The 23310-nt window shown below is 34.5% G+C and overlaps 1 protein-coding gene across 1 annotated transcript in view; it reads left to right on the top strand.

The window, feature by feature from the left end:
- The window catches only part of LOC133193438 (ETS translocation variant 5-like), a 54022-nt gene extending 39178 nt beyond the window's left edge, over positions 1-14844 (top strand). The window contains exons 4-10 of the mRNA XM_061329383.1: positions 8262-8387; positions 9367-9435; positions 9536-9691; positions 11025-11153; positions 11704-11763; positions 11894-12086; positions 12917-14844. Coding sequence (XP_061185367.1) covers positions 8262-8387; positions 9367-9435; positions 9536-9691; positions 11025-11153; positions 11704-11763; positions 11894-12086; positions 12917-13025 — 842 coding nt within the window. The 3' untranslated portion in view covers positions 13026-14844. The remainder of the gene's footprint in view (positions 1-8261; positions 8388-9366; positions 9436-9535; positions 9692-11024; positions 11154-11703; positions 11764-11893; positions 12087-12916) is intronic.
- The last annotated feature ends 8466 nt before the right edge of the window (positions 14845-23310 follow it).

Genomic DNA, 23310 nt, shown 5'->3' with positions numbered 1-23310 from the left:
AAAGAAATAATGGTGAAAACCATATTAGATTGCAGTTAGCAAGGAATTCTTGTTTAACTTGTTTCAACATGAGTTTTCAAATTTTACAGTATTATATATACTTGATTGTGAAGATGTAATTTTTCTGTATTGATTTCAATATGATAAAGGTATATTATCTGTATACGGTCAACCCTATGTAGGTCAGATTGTCATCGATATACCCTCATCCCAGTGTCATCAGCCTATTTGTTTTCGGTACACTATCCTCTACAGTGTAATTTAAACATTCACTGAAGTTGAAGTAGCTGTTCCTAAAACTTAGATAAAGAGTTACATGAAAAAGATGACAAATATGAAGTACATGTATTTTAGCGGTAGTACATGGATGCCCCTATAAAATATAAACCGCTAACAATATGAGAATGATTGGTGCAGTGAGAAGTTTTGTGTTCTGGGGTTATAAGTAGTTTGTTTTTTTGATTTCATGTGATTGTGATTATAAATGAGTTCAAGTGACAGTGACCTCAGAGTTGAAGTACTTAGTTTTTAAAGTCGGTTATCTGGGAAGTGTCTTTGTTGTAGCTTGTCAAAGCACTAATGATTAAGGTCCTTGTCTAGTATTTGCTAAGCAAAACCAGAAAAAAATATATACCACCAGGACATAATATAGCCGATTCTATCCGCAGAAAGGAAATAAACAAGTAAACACACGGTAATAAAAAGTTTGACTTTAGGAAGTCGTGCCTGGTTTTACGATGTTATGAAGTATGTAAAAGAATACAAGTAACCCCACCCAATGTCTAGTAACAGAGAACGCTTCACCTGAAGATCATATACCTGTCGGTATGACTAATGACAAAACAAGTGTGTGCAGGGAAAGAGGAAAAATTAGGAAATATTTGTTTTTATTAAAAGCTTCAGAAATTATGGAGTTTATGAGGTGTACAATGCACTCCTTTCTTAGCGGTGACATACATTGAAATATGAGGCAACACAAGAAAACACCTTTAGATGGTCTGACGCAGATTATAAGCGAAATGTTTGTACAATGTCACAAACAAAAAACTCATCATAGAAACCATGGAGTGGCCTTAATATCTACATGATGTACTTTATTGAGCTTTTAAAATGAGTTTACTATGAAACTGGTAAAGTCCGGAAAATGTGGACTGCGGATATACGAATGAATAAGTTGAACATTTCCGATGCTGGGAAGTATTCTGGCTGACTAAGCCCCTTGAATGTGCTTCCTAGTGTTAAGAAGAGCAACAAAGTTGAACCTCTTCTGGCCTCCACATCCTTGTCCATTTTCAGTACCACAGCATTTAGTCATTCCTCTTACACTGAATAGCTTCTTCAGATCTTAGTCACTTAAGGCATGAAAATATTTCATAATAAAGATCTCTTTATACTTTTCTATGAAAAGCTTTTGTTTTTCCTAGCTGTGGGAATTTTTCTGAGGAATGAATTGTTTCAGAAAAGTAGTAAGAAATCTGTATATTTGTGGATGATGGGAGAAGCCAATGATTAAAAGAAATGGCTTTATACCACTTTGCAATTAAATATGGAAACTGTAAAAATTGTAAACTTGAAAGAATAAATCTTTTGTATTATATAGTTCAGGAAAAAATGTAGTGTATTATTTGTAAAAATATTATAGAGTACATTTACATTGAAATTTTTTTTATTCTAACATAGAATCTGTGATCTAATTCTGGCCTAGAGAGGATCATGGCTGTACTGAGCAAATATTGATTTCCATTGAAAGAACAAACCAACAAAAAATTAACCTTGGTGACATCAGCTGTAGGGTTCAAATTACTGATGATTTAGAAACATTTTAAAGGGATCCCAGGGTGTAGAGAATTATAGAATTGACCCTGTGGATAAACTGAAACAATTCATGCTAAACTTCTGTAAACTCCCTCCTCCCAACATTATTACTCTGGAACAAGATTTTCTTATGGAAACTGTATGTTGATCATTCTTTACTTTTAATTAATTTTAATTGAATTATCAGGGAGCCTCTCTAAAGTCTGTAACACCAAGGGACTTAACTCTTCCCCAGCGTTACTAAGCCAGTTTGTCTGAGTTGATGCTGGAGATCATCTACAACATTTGCATGCATAAAATTCTTGAAATTATTTAAGAAGTTATTTTTAAATATTCAGTTATCAGTATTCATGGCACATGTTTCATTCCTCTCTTCTCTCCTATGAAGCTTTTTGTAGATAGGAAATGCATGACCAAAATTGATCAATCTAGATATTTAAAAACATTATTCAAAAGCTATTACCGGTAGAGTGGGATTTGTCATTTATGCACACAGAGTCACCAAGTGTGAGTACACAGATCTTCTTAATGAAATCTCTCCTACAGGAATAACTCGTGAATCTCTCCCACTTGTATTGTTACATTTTCTTCATTCATGCATTCCCCTTGCCCCATTGATGAAGGAGCTTTAATTATAAAATTTATCACTTTCATATTCATTATCAAACATTGCTTAGATAGACACATGTTTTCAATGCTTATAGTTCTGGAGATGTCTGTAAGTGATTTTGGCAATGTCTGCAAGTTATGACATTACTTGCAGAAGGTAATGAACAGTGAACAATTATATACTATAACACAAAGAAACATTCATTTGCAGTTGAGACCTTGTACAAGTTCTGAAAATAACTAGATTGTTGTCATATATTCTAACAATGGAAATTGAAGAACTCCTACATTGTCAGGGGACACAACAATCATGCTGTGATAAGTTTTCCAGTGGCATCATCTCAGCATTACCTGTTTAATATTTTATTATTATGTAAGCACTATTCTTACTCCAAAATTAAAAAAAAAATAATGGAAAAGCAAAGAATAGAAAAATGTAATATTTATAACCCCCCCCCCCCCCAACAGAATTTTATTCCAATGTGACAGGAAAAAAATCCATTCTTCCAAAGTGTTACTGTTAATTGTAAAAAAAATTATAAAAATCAAAGTAATAAAATTTAAATAAAGATAAGTTTTATTAAAACATTTAAGTTAGTGAAGTTAACATAAAAAAAATTACAAACTACTATAGTTCTCACTTTATAGGCAAATCACTAGCAGAATTTCATTATAGGAAGAGTGCCTATATAGGTCTTTATAATGAGGATGAATTCGTGATGGTACCAACTATTATGTTAAACAAGTGCTGTTAAGGCTATTCATAAAATTGTTAAACTTTATGTAATTTAAATGACATGACATTGATAAACAAACACATGTAGTACTGGTAATTAGTAATACAATAGAACTGGAACCATCTTAGTACAATATCATTTGTGGTGCTAGTACATCCATTTATCTCTTCTTCTTGTGACCACATTGCCCGTTTCGGTTGATATACATATCGGTAACACCAGAAGGACCATTCTTCATCAGAATGCTTTATACCTTGGCAGGTTAAGAAGAATGTGTAAAATTTTGAAATGAGAAATTAAATTTGTCAAAATTTAATTCCCACCTAGGGCTCTAAGATTAGTATAAAATTGTCACACATGAGGTACATATATGTTTCTATTTACAAAGTTAGCATAAATGATAATCAGTTAACTTAAAAGGGGCCTTTGTTGAACTTGGCCTTTATGTAATGTACCCCAAAAATCTGTTATTTAACCAAGGTCATATAGGACACCAGGGATGGTGTTTTTTGAAGGAAACAAAACAAATTTGACCTAATAAAATCCATTAAAAATCATACATTTAAAAGATAGATTTGATGGAAGTGCTTTTGCCTAGATTCCTCACTTGTTGTAACCTTGTATGCTAACTCCATGCAGAGACCTTTGTAAGACAGTGATTAGGTGCACTATTTTATCAGTAAGGGCACCTGCCCACATTTCCTGTTTGTCGTTCCTCCTCCACATTAAGGTATGTGGAAGAGTTCCACCTAGAATCCATGACTGTCCAATTTTCAGCTTGTCTAGATTCTTTCCTGTAGGCAGTTCAATTTTCTACTTGTTTTCCAGATTTTGTTTTTATTCATTTGTATTTAGTCACCAATGTGTACCTGTAATGTGATAACAGGATGTAATTTTTTTTTTTTTTTTTTTGTTATTGTAAGAATTAGTTTTCCGATCAAATTCATCATCAAATCATATATTTCCTTTCTTTTAAATCCTTCAATAGAAATCTTTTTTTTTCTTCCTGGATATTATGTGGTACCCAAGTTAATTAAGATTTTTGCCACACCCCCATTCCCTATATGCTTTTATTCACTGTTGGAGCAGTCGTGCATGCCTGCATTATAGATACAGAGAAATGTCTGTCCATTAGATGTGCCCTAACTGGATTGATGTTTGAGCTGGTCAGATAACCTACATTATATTGTCTTCTAGAGTGTGTTATTGACTGTAGTTTATCTAATGTAGCAACTATCTACCTGCCTATCTAAGACATACTGGTTTGATATCTAAATCCCTTGAGACCTAAGGTCATATTATCACCACCACTGCCGAATACCTGCACGAGATTGAATTATTATTTCCTGTTCTCCATTCAACCAAAAACAAATTCTATACACCTGAGTTGTCAAATCACCAGCACTGCCTCTGTGTGTGTGTGTGTGTTTAGAAAAACAGGAAAATTTTAAATAGCCAAGGCTCTGATTTCCTACCTGAGTGAGAGAGTTTACATCACAAGTCATGTGACCGGTGGCCTCAATGACTATAACAATATGGGTTGGTTAGACATACAGAGACTTCCTATGTAAATAGAGTGCAGTGTTCGCTTCCTACAGGCCACCAGGCGGTGTCACACAGGAATCTACTGCATGAGGAGACTCATTATTAACAGCTTTCCATCTCAATCAACATGAAGCATTTTATCTGCATGGAGAACAGACTTACATGATAATTCTCATCATTGATTTTTTTTTATATTGGCTTTCATGCGTGTGTGAGGAAAAAATAAAACGTTTGTGATAATTTTTACATACAGAGGGTTGAACACAGTTTTCAGTGCATACAATGTTTATGGATTTAGATTCGGTCCCTATTCTTGATTTGTCATTAAAGAAAAAAACTCGGCATGACTCCGTGGATTCTTGTGAGGAGGGACGTGGTCCCCCCTCGGATAAAGCGGGAGGGGGAACATACAAGAAAAATCTCATGAAAAGATACTGTAAGTAGTCTCTTCAACTTGTCATCATTTGTAAGAAATACATGAAAACCTATTTCTGTAATATTTGATATGTTATGCACTAAGTTTACTTGGACACATGTTGCTCCTGTATCAGTTTGACTGTTTTCTGCTTTGTCGGAGGTAACACGTTGTAGAAACAGCATCAACAGATAAGGGGGTCATTTGAAAGTAAAGCTAATAAATATGAAATATTGATGAAATGTGTCCAACACTTTCTCATGATTTTCTATATCTTGACACTTATTTTTAATTTAGGATTTTTCATTGCGGGATTGGCTAGTGGTTTTGGCACCTGTTTGGACAGTATACAAACCAACATAAATCAGCTAACTTAAAATAGAATACCCTATATCAAATAAATCGGGTTGACAAAATATTGATTTTCTTACTGTTGGCAGTATATTTCTGAAAAGGATTTTAAAGACTTGAGTGAATATTTTAAGGCAGGAAATAGAGTTTAATGTTTGTCCTCTATTTATAACCCCCTATTATACTGAACAGCCAGAGAAGTCATCTGTTCATGGCCTTTTTAACTACCCAGGTTTACTACCTGAATTATTTTAACTGGGTAGAATACTTGGGGACAATGAAACCTTGGATAAAACACACCTTTTACATTCATGTCAAGCCTGTAGTAGCTATTATGTGTGTAACAAATGGGAGGTCCACATACTAAAAATTGCATTTATCAGTTGAGAAAACGGGCCAGGTGCCCTTTAACTGTGAATTATGATAGCTTCTGGTCCAAATGTACAGTCCTACCCTGGGGGCCTTGTGAACAGACAAGCATTTCCTATTGTTTTTTGTCTAACAGTTAATATGGCCTTCAAATCCAACTAGATACATGTGTTTTACTTAACTTGTCATCAATTAAATCAGTTTATTTAATAGTGTGTGATTGACTCATCAAAATTTATTGATGGTGTACTAATTAAAATAAAGAACAGGGCCCTGAAGCCTACATTCTCTGAGGAGTTGAGATAATAATTTGTCTCCTTTCTGTTCTTTATCATTTATTATACTTTGTACCACACTTACATTAAGTGTAAAATCTGACATTTATCAGTCACAGCCACTTGTAATTCATCTACCAGATCTGTACTAATGTAAAAGAAAAAAAAAACCCCACAATTTTCTGTAAAATCTGCAGTTTTTATGTACTTGGCTGATAGCATTTAAGATCATGAAGAAAGTTACATCAGGCAAGTTTTCTAGCTGCATCTTTAACACAGTTCTAGATAATTGCAGCTAATTATGCAACTGTCGTTTATTTTTACCTATCTTTTGCATACTTCCTGTGGATATATACTCCCCCTACTGTATTTTCATTGGATTTATCCTGTAATTTTCATGATAAAAACCTTGTGTTTCTGCATTACTCTGGAGCATAGATTCATTAGGATGCTAGGAAGACGCATGATTTTGATAATACAAAGCATAATATTTGTACATTTTTCTGCGATGTATGCCAGGGCTAGGCCACTTCTCACCTCGCCTGGGGTGGTCACTTCCTTAAGCAAACAATGTGCATGATTACCTGTTTGTAGACAATTCCTGCCAATTAGTGATAGCCCTAATTGGTTGCAGGTATCAATTAATATCCTTTTCTTCTGCTATATATCTTAACAAAATATGCATTAGTGTAATTAGAAAATGCAAGAAAACAGACAAGGAGATGAGGTTATGACCCATTGTATATTGAAAAAATATGAACCCATCAGACCAGATCTTAATAAAAGAATTGAAAGTTGAGTCTCTGCAAAGGTTTATTTTCCTCTTTCTCTTTTTCATTCATTTTTTGGATATTTTTTGAGAAATACTTTGTATTTTATGAGATTTCCCAGGAAAGTATGACATTTTTGCATAATTGAGATTTCTTAATGCTTGTCATGCTTGGGTTAAAATAGTAGATCAATCTTGAAGATGTTCCTGATTATTCTTCCAACTGAAATGAGAAATACATAAATAAAATATTTAGCAGTTCTTTGGATGTGCATGGGAGAATAACTTCAGCATTTCCAATTTGCAGATGGCCCTATTTCAATTTCAGTTTTTAATTTATTTTCTAATGTCATTCTTCATGGTCTGTTTGTCTGCTGGTATACTAATATTTTGAACTTGTTTCGACATGAGTATGGCAGGTCAAATGGCTCTCCGCCCACATTAAGGTTTCCTTGATGGCCCTATGTGTATTTTGCTTATCCCTGAGTAAATGTTGTCGATGGATCATGCCCAAAGTCAACAGGGATATTGTGTCTTTAATATTCATCTTACCTTTGCCTCTTATCATGCATGAAGACAAATGGGAAAACAGAATATGACTTAGCTATTATCAAATAAAACGTCAGTAGAACTTTACAGTAGAGTTACCACCTTGTAAAGGGAAGTGACATTTAGTGGTCTCATTTCCCAGAGGATGCTTTTTTTGTTTTATGTTTTTTAACATGTCATTAATATTGTCTAAGCAAAGATCTATGAAATTTTAATAATTTTCATGATTCAGAGCTTATAAGAAATTCATACTGTAGAAAATTTCATTTTGAAAACATAATAGGTAGTCTTCAATATTTCTTTCCTGTGTGATCATGTATGCTTCCTGTGTATTGTACATGAGGAAACAACAGATTTTTACCTGCATTAAGAACAATTTGAATTATTTCTAACTTCCATAAAGCAGTTGGCCGCGCTCCAACTCCTTTATCCCAGAGCGGCCCAGGTGCTGTCTTCCTTTCTCTGCTTTGTACTTCCTGTCACACGTTTGCTGCCGTCAGGCATCAGAATATATCAAATAAAAAATGCAGCAACTGTCGAGAAGTAAAAAGAAAATTGATCAGTCAGTTGTAAAATTAGAACACTGTGTTCCTTTTTATAAAGAATATGAAAATGCATATTACATGCCCCTTTTTTATGTATTCTGAATAAAGGTTATACATAGTGGTTTTGTGGTAATATATGTGATATCATGTTTACTCACAGATATTCTAGTTATTAATCAGTAAATCACCCAGCCTTTATGGTAGCTGTGGAAATGACACCTTTTTGCCATGGGTTTACCTAATAGTTAATGAGAACTACAGATTAGTGCTTTCTCTTTACAGTGGATGCTTGTGAACAGCAGACCAAGAGCAATGGCAGGCAAGAGGCAGCAGAGGCGTTATTGTGCATGGAGTCCCCAACCTCAGAGAACAAAACTTTTCTTCAAGGGATCTGCCAGCCACAGCATGGTAAGCAAAACAATTCCAACCCAACCACCACCAACATACAAATGCAGCCCATGCACTAGAATTATGAAATACAGGGTGCATGAATACCATTAATAAATTCTCTTTAAGTCGTATGTCCTAAGAAAGTTTTGTTTTTTCTTGGTAAGGATTTGGTATATTTCAAAATAGGAATCATTTTGCCAACTTAATGTGTGTCGAAAAGGATGGTATAAAACCTGTTTCAATTAGAATTTCAGCTATTTCAATGGCTAATAAAACAGTAATATGTTTTTAGAATTGTGGATAACAAGATTTTCCAGCTGAGTTGCTTTGTAAGGGTTTAAACACGGAAATACTGGCACACAAAGAGGTTTTAATAGAAGTATGTCACAGGAAGCACATTTATTTCAGATAAAGCTAGAGCTGGGTTTTAAACCTTTTCATTTGCACCTTACATCTTTGGCCAAATCCTGTTCTGAATAGCATTTTTTTGAATTTGAGATCTCAACCATAACAAAAGTTTAAATGCTTATCGTAAAATTTCCTTCCTTGTTCCCTAGCAGAGCTGGCAATATCACTGGCATTTGGCTTTTGTTATATCTTTTGGGTTTATCAATATAAATGAACTTTTTTGTAAAGAGGATACATATTTGACGTATGATTTCCTTGATTACAAGACTCAAGTTGCCTATTCTGTTGATGTAGGAAAGATTAGTTTTTCTAATTTCCTTATTTTTTGGGTTGAAGTGTTCAGGCTTTAGCAACAGACCAAGATAAAAATGTTAGCCTTCACACTAGAAAAGATAGTCAAGTATGAAGGAAGAGATACAGTGATGATAATCAGTGACCTTCACATGTCAAGATCAAATTCATTTTATAAATAGCTGAAATTATCTATCAGATTTTTGTAACATCACATCATTTTATAAATGTTTGAAAGATATTTCAGATTCCTCTATCTGATGTATTTTTGAATGTGAACTTGCATTTCTAATTTTAGCATCCTTACCCCCCAGCCCTGACAGTGGATATTCAGATGACTACTCAGATGAAAAACTCAAATTCAGCAGTAAGTTTAACATTTTAAAACTACAGATTACATATTCCCATTTCTTCAAGTCTTCCTATGAAGGAAGGGTGATTTTAATACATTCTTTTCTTTTTTTCAGCATACTTGGGCCACACTTCTCAACAGTCACCACCCATTGTGGCACCACCCTCAGCATTTATTCCCCCATACTGTCAGCTGGCACTTCAGCCACCACCCGCTCATCAGCCCCTTCCAGCTCATTTCAACTCTGCCACACACATCGCCATGAGGCCAGGTGAGACAGTCAGATATGTCCGGCTAGTGTATGCAGTAAATAATTTGCTTTATTTTATTTGTCTTGTCTTGTAGTACACATAACCCAATACCTGTCAATTGCACCCGAGTCTATTTTTTTTTCTCTCTCTCTCGCGCTATTTTTATCATCTGAAACAATTTACCTTTCATCTCACTTGTACTTGGTACACTTAATGACTTAATTACACACCTAAATGGGAAAAGTGTCATGTAGATATTACAAAAACCCATTTACAAAGTCACATTTTACTTTATTAGGGGAATTTCTTGGCAAGCAAATGTATATATTTTATTTTAAAACATAATTTTATGAAAATGAGTCAAGTTGTTTATATAATTAAGTGTAGCTGTTTATTTGCTTCGCGCTAATTAAAACGCAGTTGGGTTTGGAAGACAGATGGTCTGTTTGTTAGCAGATGACAGTAGCCGACGTGTGATAAGTTATTGCGGATAACCTTCCGTGCGGAAGGTCAGTGCGGGAGAGAAATGGAAGCTAGGCACCATTATCAGTACTTTGTTTTGTTATTTAGATACATACATTTAAATGCTGTTTAATCCTAGTTTGGAGAGAGAGAGTGGGCCGATTGTTATGGAGATATTGATTTTTGTTTGGGATTCTTAGTCGGTGCTTTTTTTGTCAGGAAATTGTCTTCCTGTCCTCGATAATACCCGTCAGACTAGGTCAGGCTTGGAGCCATGTCACTTGAGATCATGGGTGATCTTGCGTGCAAAATCTCTCATTATTATATACGTATACAGAAAGGACACATTTTACTGGGGGTAAACTTGAAATGAATTTTATCATTTTGACAATGCCTGACAGTTATTGTTACATATTATGCAATAACACATCCATCTGTTAGCTTGATAAAAACAAGATGTATATTTCTCTTTGTTATAACCAATTATTACAAATCTGACACATCTACGAGTGGTCGTACTTCTGTATTAGTTTGGTCTCTGCAGTACCATACTTCTATATTAGTGGGGTTTCCTGATTTGAGGACATTATGGAGCCTAAGTCAATGGCCTATAGTTCCTTGGGTTATTTGGTCTTGTTGAACTTTGAGTTTCTAGAAGTAAAGATTAATTATCTCCTGTTGTTGTGAAATGAATGCCATCTTGGCTTTTAAGTCACTTACACTAGGTGTGCACTGAGAGGTATTCTCTGTGTTATAAAATTGCTGTTTTTTGAAATAAAAGCAGCATCAACTGTTCACCAACACGTCTGTATAATTACCTACAGGCAATCCTTCTAGCAGCTTCTGACAATGTGCTTTGTATTATTAGTTGACCAAATTCTTGTTTTACAGAACATAACCTGTACCCATCATCAAGTCCACTGTTAGCATCTCCACGTATCCCCTCGCACAGCGAAACGTGCCACACCCCCACAACGAACTCCCCACCCTCATCACCCATTCGACATAAAAGCAAGAAAGGTAAGTTTCTCTTTCATGAAAGCTTTAATATTATTTATAGTAGCATACTTTAAATAATGACTCAGATGTCATACATGATAAACCATTCATCTTCTCTTTTATGTGATATTATAAATTAGCCTTTGAATAAAAAATAAGTAGGAAATTTTGAAAAAAAAAAAATGCCTCGGTTCCATAAGGACAGGAGGAAAAATTAAATAGAAAATAAAACTCAACTATGTGGGCATGTCCTTAGAGTATCTAGTACTAAATGTTGGTCAGATAAGAAATTAGATCAAACTAGCAATGAATGTCAAGGTTGAGATGTTTTACATCGACAGAGTTTTGTCCTAGCCTTGTCGGACATTAACTGTCGATTTATGAATCCATTACACCCCCACATTGCCAGTTACTGACAACGTATTTTCACATTTTTCAGACACAGTGCATGTGTTTTATTTACCACTTAATGCTCCATTAATGATCAATTTTATACATGCTGAACATGGGAAGCACAAATATATTTGTCATTCCATAACTTAACTACATCATGTTTTTACTTCATTAACAGGAAGGAAACCTAAAAATCCATTGGAATGTCCCATCAATCAGCCAAAAAGGAAGCGAGAAAGTGAGTGATCAATCAACAGTGATCAGTAATATTTTAACTAAACATTAGCAGAACAATGCCTTCCTGAGTGGGCTATATTTAGCCATCAGCTGTTATTGATATTCAATGTTTTCTGTGTTTTTCTGAACAGGTTCCACAACATATCTCTGGGAATTCCTGCTACAGCTACTACAGAACAGGGAAACCTGCCCCAGATACATCAAATGGACCAACCGCGAAAAGGGAATCTTCAAACTGGTCGATTCGAAGGCTGTCTCCAAACTCTGGGGTCTCCACAAGAACAAACCTGATATGAACTACGAAACAATGGGTAGAGCCTTACGGTAAGGCCCTGGCTTATGTCAGCCCTATTTATATTGTACGAGAGAAGGACACAAGAACATATTTTAAAAAAAAGAGGGATAACATTTTAACCATTTTTGTTGACTGCATCACTGCAACCATTTAAAACCCCAAATAAGTGGTTGATGTAATATCTTGTTGGACATATGATACTGGATACAAATGTATTTTGAAGTATCCAGTTAATTAACAAAACAAAACCACTCCTGTTTAACAGACCACGGTGTTAGTTTTATGGCATTATTAGCATTATACAATCAGAGTGAGGAATTTACTTTTAATTAAAAATCGTGATAATGATATGGAAATGACTTCCACTGTTGACTAAATTGAGGCCTATGGTTAATGCTTTGGCATTTTCGATTCTACCTGTAGGCCACTGGTTTATTATTTGGCCATTCTACCACCTACAATCAGCTAGCCTGCTCATGGCTTCCTCTGATTGATAATTATAACTCAGAATAATGATTACATGCTTGCAGATTTATTCCATTTCTTAGTGCAGACTAGTAATGTCCTGCTTTAATTCAATGAAATGCATTACATGTTGAATATTTTTCTTGAATTATACATTTCATTTGTCACTTATTCACATATTCCTCAAAGTTTATAAAAAAAGAAGGCTAGTGCAAAAAATTGTAACAATTTAAATCTGATAAAAATAACTCGTATCATTCAGAGGCACTAAATAGAAAACAATGTTCTACAATAAATATGCATTAAAATGTGCTGAACCTAGAATTAGCAAAATTAATTACTCTTCTAAAAAAAATCAATAAAGATAATAAATTAAAATTTACTTTTTTTATAGGTATTACTATGCTCGAGGGATTCTTAATAAAGTGGATGGACAGCGCCTAGTTTATCAATTTGCTGAGGTTCCTAAAGCTATCTTGGAGATCGATTGTTCAAATGTGTGAAGAAAACAAAACATTCCATATGGACAAGATTTCTCCAATGTGCTCCAGTCATGTTGGGTTAAGAATAAGTGATATAGGCCATAGTTTTCTGGTTTGAGACTGTACCATTGTATAGCCAGAAGCCTGGTGCTATCCTATCCCGAGTTGAAGCTTGGAGTCATTCTGTATCTCAGGTGTCCTATCTATCGGGTTTCTCCCCATGATGCTAGTCTGTGAAGCAGGATTCAAGTCAACGAACTAAACAATGATGGTTTCCTGGAGAGGTGTCTTGTAACAGACATACTTCTGCTGTGACCAAGTCTGCTGGGTTTTATCCAGTCTTGTGTGAAATGGACACACAGAGACCTACTCTACAATCCTAGTAGAACTGTTCCCTAGCTGTGTGATACTGTGAATTCCAAGTGTGTAGACTGAGTGTGCCATATTGTCCTATTGTATGAGAGGTAGCATGTCTATGTATGATTGACATTCTCTGGACCAAATCTGTTCCCAGTTCACTGTGTGATCCTGTGTTTGTCCAGTGTGTTGCTTTGTCACAGCATCTAAATCATAATGAAGATATGATGAGAGAAGCAAAGGCTTAGCTTTAATTGATGTTTGTACATACTAATGATTGTACCCCTTATTTCTTGGTTTATGAGATGTTTTGGTGTGTTTATATATGTAGAGCCGCCACTGGACATGAACAGGACGTACCTTACATTCCTTACTCTGACCACTGTACCTTCCAATTTTTTGTCTGTTATATCTTTTTGTTATCTGTTAACTGATTGGATACTGACAAGAGCAGGGCATTCTGGGTTTTAGCACACATTTTACAATGAGGATAGATATTAGATAGTGTTATTTTATAAACGAATTGTATTTTAATGTACAAATCTACATCAGGCATTATTGATGTAAAGGCTTGTAATGTTTGTGCCTATAAACTGAGATTCCTATTTTTATACTGTTTATGGATGGTTTTTGGGCCATCTTTGTTTGTTACCTATCAGGAGATCTGTGTATTTATCAACTAAATTGTCTTTGTACTACAGTACATTGTTTTTACATCATATTATTTTAAATTCAGAACAATAATATTATTGAGAAATTATCAACTTGGCTATCTATGATTTATTTGCTTTACCACACACTGTAAAATGTCAGGGATAATATCATTGGAATGTGATAATATGTCTGACAAATATTGTGCAGACTGTTCTTAAAATGTAGATCATCAAGATTTTATTAAAGATCAACATCAGTAAGACTGTAGTCTACAAACTAACTACTAAAAGTGCAATTTCATAAAAGGGATGTTTTTGAGTTGTCAGCTTTTGTAACTATGCTAACAGAACATTATGTAAGATTTAAGTGTGGTACTCTGAAATCCATTTCCTTTCCTGGCATATCTAGTTCATTTTCCAGTGCCTTACTTTTAACAATCAATAGTACTGGTCTTCTGTGAGTACTAGTATACATGGAACCCACACAATCAATATCCCTTATTCACATTTAATTAAAAAAAAGCAAAATGCTCTATTAATACAAACAACACCTGACTTCTTTAAATATTTCTGTAGTTTTACATGAAATTTGATATTGCAATGAACCAAATAGAATATTTCCCAAAGTTTTAAATGAAATAATTTTCTGTTGGACTACAGTGAAAGATCTTTACCAAAGAATGGAAGCCAACAAGTTTGATAAAGTGGGTTTGGCAGCCGTAAATTGTTGCTCAATATTCAGACTTGTCGGACAGGACCAGTCTGTTTTGTTGTAACTGTGTGATCTGTTCTTATGTCAGTTATCTATTAAAATTTCCTGTTTTACCTGATTATTTGTTGCTTACTTATTTCTTCGATAGAGGGGCCAATTTTCAAAATGTAAGGAGATTAACTCTTTTGAGAGGTGATTCAAGTGCAGATACAGTGACGTATGAGAAATTTAAGCTGCGCATTGCAATATGAGATATGTATATTTACCTGCGGACTGAATATCAAGACACCCGATTTTATAGAAAGTAGGATATAAAGGAGTGACGGTAAAAGTACACACACACAATGAAAACATGAATATTACAGTGTACTAGGTATAACCGGTTGAATACTATTTAGAGTTTGATTGGCAAAAGTTAGAAATCCATTTAGTCCAACTTAGTTTTTAGTAAATCATCTCATGCGCGGACCTAGAGGGGGGTTGGGTCAGGACCCCCCCCCCCCCCCTCTGGAATTTGCAGAGTTATAAAAAGTATATACTAAAGCAAATAAAAAATGACTTTGGACCCCCCCCCCCCTCCCCAGAAAACGTTAAACCCACCAAGACCACCACGAAATGGGTGTTTTTAACGTTTGGAAAGTGGATTTTAACTTCTTTTTTTTTTTTTTTTGGCTTGTCAAGAAATTTTTGGGTAAGTTTTTTTTTTTGGACTGGGATGGAACCACCCCCCCCCCCCCATTGGAAAAAAAATCCTGAATCCGCGCCTTCATCTACAAGTACTGATATTTTACACAGCCCTAAAATATCTATGAAGCAATAGGAAAATTATGTTGAAATTGCTGCATGACTTTTGAATAAGTTGAGAGTTATTCGAGTCCCACCACAAGAAGAAAGTCTTGGGTATATTTCTACTCAAGGTAATTATTTTCGCTCCAGTCTTAGGTCATGGTGTATACTGTAAGGTGATCTTGAAATAAATATTATCACCCAGACGCCAAGTCTCTTCATCACACAGCTATCTCTTTTGCTACTATCGTTATTCCCCAAGTCCCTATTGAAAAGTTTTGTCCATTAGTTTTCAATCCCAAACACGCATCTGTAGCGACTTGATCTAACGATTCCTAACTCAGGTGTGTAAAATATTAGCGGTGTACAAAAGACGCCAAAATAGCTAAAACATGAAAATAAGAGCGTTTTAAAACAGGCTACGTCATAAATCTACCGTAATTCTAACTTTTCTATCTCATGATCGATGAACCTCATTTATAGTACGTGTTTTGTAGCCTTCTCTAAACAGTGATCCTAATATCCTGTTGTCTCCATTTCAATTCGCCATTAGTTACTATTCCTATTTCTGAAGTCATCCTTTCCACTGTATGATTGTTCAACTCCTGTTTTTGTGAGTTAAAAGCCGCCCTTACCAATCATCAGGCCTGTAAAACGGGGGGGGGGGGGGGGGGCAGGGTGCTCCCAAATAATTTTTCCAGTACATGTATATACTTCACTATAGAAAACAAAGGTAATTGACAGCTGAACTCCCTCAATAGCTTTGCCAGTACATGTATATTTTATTAATGAGAATAGAAATGTGCCCCTTCAAAAAGTCTGATAAGGCCAACTTTAAAATACTGTTTGTTTGCCCTCTCCCGACTCAGGGTCATGGAAAATTTCAAGATCAGTGCTGAATTTTTAAAATCTATCATTCGGAATGCATAAAAAAATAATTGCTTCCTGGAGGTTCAAAAAAGTTTTGAGTCGGGCCACTTTTAACCAGTCGATCGGGAGAGGGGAATCAAACAATATTTTAAAAGTGGCCTAACCTTTTTTGGCTTGTCAAGAATTTCTGTTAGGTAGTGCCCCCCCTCCAATCGAAAATGCTTCCTATGGGCCTGATCATCCTGCGAGTTCTAAAGTAAATCGGATAGAGTTCGATATTCATCCCGAAATATGATCGAAATAACGTATCGCCTACTTACACAGTCAACTGTAATTACAACTCGGTTATTTTAACCTTAGTCTTAGACCTTTTGACCCTCAGATAAACAAGCATCTTTTTCTTTTAATTAAGAAAGTTTGAGACTAATAGTTAAATTAAATAAATCGTACTTTAAATCGTATCAGAAATATCTTCACATTTACCCAGACCTTTCACCATCGGTCACCTACCACATCTGTAGCAAGTTAGATAGAGTGAAGCACGCGAATACAGATCAGTTACCATATGCGATAACGAACAGTATTTAAGGTGGTATGGGATACCAAACGAAACTTCTCTTACATATTTATGTACCCAAATTAGAAGGATTTGAAATACCCCCACCTTTCAGTATATTAAAGTGTAATTTTAATAATTTTTTTATTATTTTAATGAGAAATACAAAAATGATTTTTTTTCTTGCATAATTCTTTTTTCATAAGCTTAATATTATAGGCAGGCGTTTGCTAATATAAAGTGTATATAAAAACAAAAATGACAAGAAATATGTCTTAGTATTTTTTTAATTTTCAACAAAAAATAAGCGTAAAAAACTGGGAAAACTTTATTTCTTGAAAACAGACGGATAGCATTTCATGAAAGTCTACAATAAGAATGTATCTTAATATGTTAGCAAAGTGAAATAAACAAATTGAAAATATATGTATAAATGGAAAATATAAAATGCATTTAAAATTTTTTGAATTAAAAGATCCGAGCGGAAGAGTTATCCTTCTTTATTTTCCAAGGGTTGAAAAAACCTGGGTGCTATTTTAGAAATGATGAGCATTTTTTCCCAACCATAAAAAAATCGCACTTTGTAGTTTTCAACTTTGAGCGGTTTTGAAAACAATGCATGGACAATCGCTTTCCAGGACGTGTCTTGTTCAGAGCAATTGCATTCATCTGAACGTTTTGGGACTATATACAACAGCTAGCTGATTTGTGACCAAACAGTTACTTCTTGAATTAAATAACAAAAAAGTCCAGCTGTGGTTAACGTGATAATTGATTGGTGATAATTCAGCACAATGTGAAGTAATCGCACTTATCCATGCCTCACCGCACACAAGGTGCTGTACAGTTACTCAAACAATTGAAATACAGCTTTTGCTTAAAAGTGTTCAAAAGCAGCAATGTTGAAACTACCTTTTACAGGGGTTTGCTTTTTTAAATGTCCGTTGTACAATTATAAGTAAATTTATATACTTGCGATTTTTTGTCTGTTTTTACTTAAAATGCCGACTTGTGAGAACTTGCATTGAAATAGGCTTCAGAGTGTTCTTTTCAACGGTGTAACTACAAATTTTGACCCGATAATAAGCACTCATGCAAATCAAAACAATACTTCAAACGGAAATACGTCATAACGTGGAGGTATCCCATACTACCTTAAGCTCAAAGTCCATTTAGACAATACAAATCTGGAGCAGAGCAAACGCGGACCTCCAAAAACATCAGAGGTGGGATCAGGTGACATGGAGGAGTGAGCATCCCCTGCCGACTAGTCACAACCACCGTGTGCTCCTTGTCATGATCTAGAAAAATTGAAAAATCCGTAGACGATTCAGTGTGTAAATAATGGCCTAATAATTAGTATGAAAAACGTCAGTCTGCATTTGACTTAATGATAGGTTGTATTTGCTGACAAGGTCTTTGTATCGACCATAAAACTTGCGAAATGATGAGTTCAAACGATAATGTTGATATCCTTGTTTCATCAAATTGTTTTTCAATAGCTTGCCTCGTTTTAGATATTGTTCAAACGTAGAGCATGCTCCTGCGTATCCAATCAACCGGGAGACAAAAACACAATATGCAGGTGATAAGGGTATATTGCTACATAAGTAAGGGAAGTTGACGATTAAAAAATGAAGTCATCACGTTTATCATAAAGCTTTGTTGTTAGGTCACCATTAAAGTCTTTTTCTAGTGAAATATCTCCAAATATGAAACAGATGTGACAGATGTGCAAGACTCGTTGGTGTCTTTTATTTTATTTTTGGGATATCGAGTACATGTATATATCGAGCCGACATATGAATGGAAGTAATTATTGTTAATTGATAATATGCCGTCGATATATCAAAATGTCGAAGGCCATAGCAAGTGCTTTTTTCTTCTCATGTAGAAGTTTTTGAATAGATTCTGCTTCATATGAATAAAAAAAAAACAGGTCTGCTAAACGTCGCCGTTTTTCGTGTGTTGTGTTTCCACTTCCCCATTCAAATACTCAGGAAATTGACGAAAGTTAAGCAAATGCCTCGGTTGAAATTTTTCACGAAACCTTTTCTATCTAATACTTTTATGTCGAAAAATTACTGTCGTATTCTCCGATGAAACCACGGGCACTCGTTTCGTATATGGGTCATCCCTTTTTTTTCTTTCCACAAGGTACCTGACACAATTTTAGACTGGCTTGCCTGTCTGATATGCGCGATATACATTTCGAAAGATAGAGACAGGCAATACCAGTCTAACACAATTTGACACAATTTCAGGCACCCCCGCTTCAAGCTCGTATTTTGTTAATATATCAATCATTGACCTACTTTAAAATGACATCGTTCGCTTCCAGAGACTTTTTTCTTGTCAAATAAATCGTTTCAGACGTCTCCGACCGAGCCTATTTATTGTAAACTACTCATTTATTCCTCGAAAATTACCTCGATACATTTTAGGACTTCAGATACATAACTTGGGGTTATAAATGTAGGATAAAACCAGAAACCTCAGAATAGAATATTCGGAAGTCTCTGGTTTTATCCTAAATTTATAACCCCAATCGAAAGTTCTGTATCCCATCTAAAGTCTTTAAAACGTATAGCTGTAATTTTTGAGGAATAAATGAGTGGTTCACAATAAAGAGGTCTTGACCAGAGATGTCTGAAAAGATTTATTTGACCACAAGTGCTTGGGGACGGGATCCCCCCTCCCCGTTTTCCGTACCCCAAGGGTTCTTTGACTTTTTTAAAAATAAAATATTTTTCTATGACACATTCACATAGTAATACAACTGAAAGATCCAAAATATAACCTTAAACTTATAAACCTTTTATAAAAATTCAAACTCTCTGATACTAAAAGAAAACTTTCGTATCAAAATGCGAGCTTGAAGCGGGGGTACCTGATATTGAGTTAGGTACCTTGTGGAAAGAAAACAAAGGGGTTGACCCCATATACAAAGCAAGAGCCTGTTGATGAAACCCCATATTTTTTGGTTGTGCGCCGAAGGACCCTACCCTTTGCGCATTCCAGTATACTCAAATTCTTATTTTTGACTATATTTTATTTTTGAAATTAAAGTATACTTGAATATGATAGGTAAACATTTGCTGAAAAGGATTTATCGGAATTTCAAAATATTTGACCTAATTTTCCCGTAAAATGTAACATTTAAATATCAATGTTCATTAGATGTTTTCCACTGTATATTTGTCTAAATTTGTCAAATTTGCATTTTGAACCTAAAATTTTATTATTTGCAACTTTAAAATTAACCTCCAAAGTTGGCCAAAAGAGCATTTTGTCTGTTAGAGCACCTATTTTTGCGTGAATTTTGGTCTTGAAGTCCTTAAGGGCAGGCCTGCCCCTAAATAAAATTATATTTTGATAGGTTATAATGAAAGGAGTAATTTAAGATAGGTTATTTTTAGGGGCATCCCTGCCCTAGGGTCGAAAATCACCAAAAAAAAAAAAAAAAAAAGATTAAGGAATCCTGTTTTTGACGAGCTGGTTCATGTAATGACAACTACATATAGGGTCAGAATAGCTCAATTGCACAGACACTTGACGTTTTAAACCTTTCTCTCTATTGATAAAAATACCTCTAAACTATAATAATAACTATAGTATACAGATATTTTTATCAATAAAGAGAAAGGTTAAAACGTCAAGTGTCTGTGCTCAGTTGACATATCAGCTGTGTATTAACATCGATATTTTAGAGTCGTGGATCGAATCCTCCTGGTGGCACACTTCTATAGTTTTAAATTATCCCTTTTTTAAATATTGCTTGTATTTAATTTTATTTAGAGGTTTTGTGTATTTCCCTATGATTATCTATCTTTTATACATGTTCATTCTTGATATAAAAGACACTAAAGAGAGAGCAAATAGTAAATTCCATTGTAGCTAAAACACAGTCAAGCGGAACTATACCTCAGTATAGCTGTATAGCACACTTTCTTCGAGGACCAGAATTATTCACTCTGTGTTTTTCGATACAGGTATTCTCGCCTGAAATGAACTGCAATTGCTTAGGAAATAAAATTGCTCTTTGAAAGCCTTTTCAATTTATCCTTTTCTTTGCATTGAAGCTAGATTGTCTTGAGGAAGGGAGCATTCGTTATTTAATTTTGTAAGAAATACAAATAGGTGATATCACCAAAACAAAAAGGTTATATTACCGATTCGAATATGTGATATTAACTATTCGAACAGGTGATATCACTATTCGAATAGGTGAAATCACCTATTCAACTCAAATAGGTGATAACAGCAATTCCAATAGGTGATATAACCTATTCATCTCCAATAGGTGACTTTGACCATGTTCAAGTGACACAAAAAGAAATAGCTTTTTTTCAGGTCATTTTTTTTAATCTTAGCATGTACCGGATAGTTTATGTGTTTCAAATATGCACGACATTGTAACAAAACGGCCATAAAAAAACGGAATTTTGACTTCAACCTTTAAATAATTTTTACCAAATCTACTGCTGTCTTTCCCAAATCAATCTCCACTTTTTAGTAAATAGAGTCTGCGCCATTGGACCATAATTTTGACCTTTTAAGTTCGAACTTTGACTAATGACCCAAAATTCTAAAGGTGTCCTCTTACTCTTGTGAAGTCTTTAATTTAAAAAAAAATATCCAAATTATTGCATCACAGAAATGTGAAATGGGCATATCAATTTTCAAGGCCTTTGACATTTCATCAAGTGACCCCAAAAACTAGAGGCGCCTTCCTTCAGCCGTTCTTCATCTTTGTAATTAATTATGAATTTGAAGGTTGAACAGTTCTCTAGTTTCACGTATCACACATATGGGTTGAAATTTTGAAGAAAAAAATTAAAAAGAGATGGTACCGGTGTAATTATACGTTAAAGAAGGTATAACGCAATTCGAGAAACAGAAAAAAAATGTAATTAATGAAAACAAATATGGTACTCAAAACTTTAAATAACTGAAATTTAGGGAAAAAAATCAGATATTTAAGTGTTGGAACACTCAGAAAAAAGTAACTGCTGGGTTTGGACTACAGAGATTAATACTGAAGTGGATCGGATCGGCTTGTTAACCTGGAATAGCAAAAAAGTATACATTTCTTTGAAATATGACTATGTTTTGTTTATCCTTATGAAGATGGAATAATAAATGGTATAAACATAGATTTTTTTTTTCATTTGGCATTCATATCTTTAAAAGTATTCCTTAACTATGCAAACTTATATTTGCAAAAGTCTCTGTAATGTAAATACCTGCATATCTTACTTCAGCAATAACATACATGAAGCTTTTGAATGTCTCTTAAAATTAATTACATTACATGTATGCATATATATTTATTTTTAGTTAACCTACTTGCAGGGGGAATCCGTGTCTCGTTTATTCTAAATTTGACCATTTAGTACGTAAAGTTCTTAAAGCATGTCCGCATTCCGCTGCTCGTCCGCTGTCCTGTTCCTTGCGGCAGAAAGGGGGTCTAGATGCCTAATTTGTCAATGTCGCACGTGGTGCAAGCTGGGGATGGGAAATGAAGTTCATATTTACATTTATCATAAATCTATATACAGGCCTAGAGCCATCTGTTGTGGAAACGCCCGAGCACTACGCTATACCAATGCCGGGGGTGAGAGTCAGATTTTTGTAATTCGTGTGTTTGCTCGTTAGTTCCTTCTCTCCATCATTGCCTTTAACTGTGATACTTTTTAGAGAGGATTATCTCACAAGAATTTAATATATTTACAATGCTGAAATACTGGGTGGGGATAAATGCAAAATTTAATCCAGCTCGTGCACCATGTGTCAAACGCTGACTACTATTTCGACAAAGTACATCCAATGCAAATAATAACACTATTATATAATTAAGTAGAATATTTATATTAAACTTACTTTAAACAATATTTCATTTTAAAAAATGATATAGCGGTAATGTTTTGGGGTGAGTGGGTTAAAACGTGTATTTTTTTGCAAGTACCTCCACTCAATAAATGAAAACATTAACAACAAGATTGTCTGATTCAGTTATAAAAATTTTTAACAATATCTTATATAGTTTTAAGTTAAATCAACTTGGTACATGAAAAAATTAAAATACGTGAATGTTTTAAAACTTGAGTCAATATTGGCATAAATCTGTTGTCAATATCCAGCCATGAATGATCGATAAATGTTAAGGTTTGTATTCACACGTTTAAATTTATATCTTTCATAAAAATGATCACCCTTCAGTAAAGATTCAAAACTATTACAAAATTAAGATAAAGTTTTCTTTTTAAAAGAGTTTTGAGATTCCTTCAATATAACCTTCCTGTGCTTCTTTGCTTTTTCTTAAATGAAAGAATAAATTTCTAGCCCTGTGGTACATTAGGAGATAATTTT

Source organism: Saccostrea echinata, unplaced genomic scaffold (assembly GCF_033153115.1).
Source record: "Saccostrea echinata isolate AGI-Se365-2 ecotype Australia unplaced genomic scaffold, CSIRO_AGI_Sech_v1 ptg000027l, whole genome shotgun sequence".
Classification (NCBI taxonomy): domain Eukaryota; kingdom Metazoa; phylum Mollusca; class Bivalvia; order Ostreida; family Ostreidae; genus Saccostrea; species Saccostrea echinata.
The sequence above is the reverse complement of the archived record's forward strand: the minus strand, read 5'-3'. Positions and strand labels throughout refer to the sequence as shown.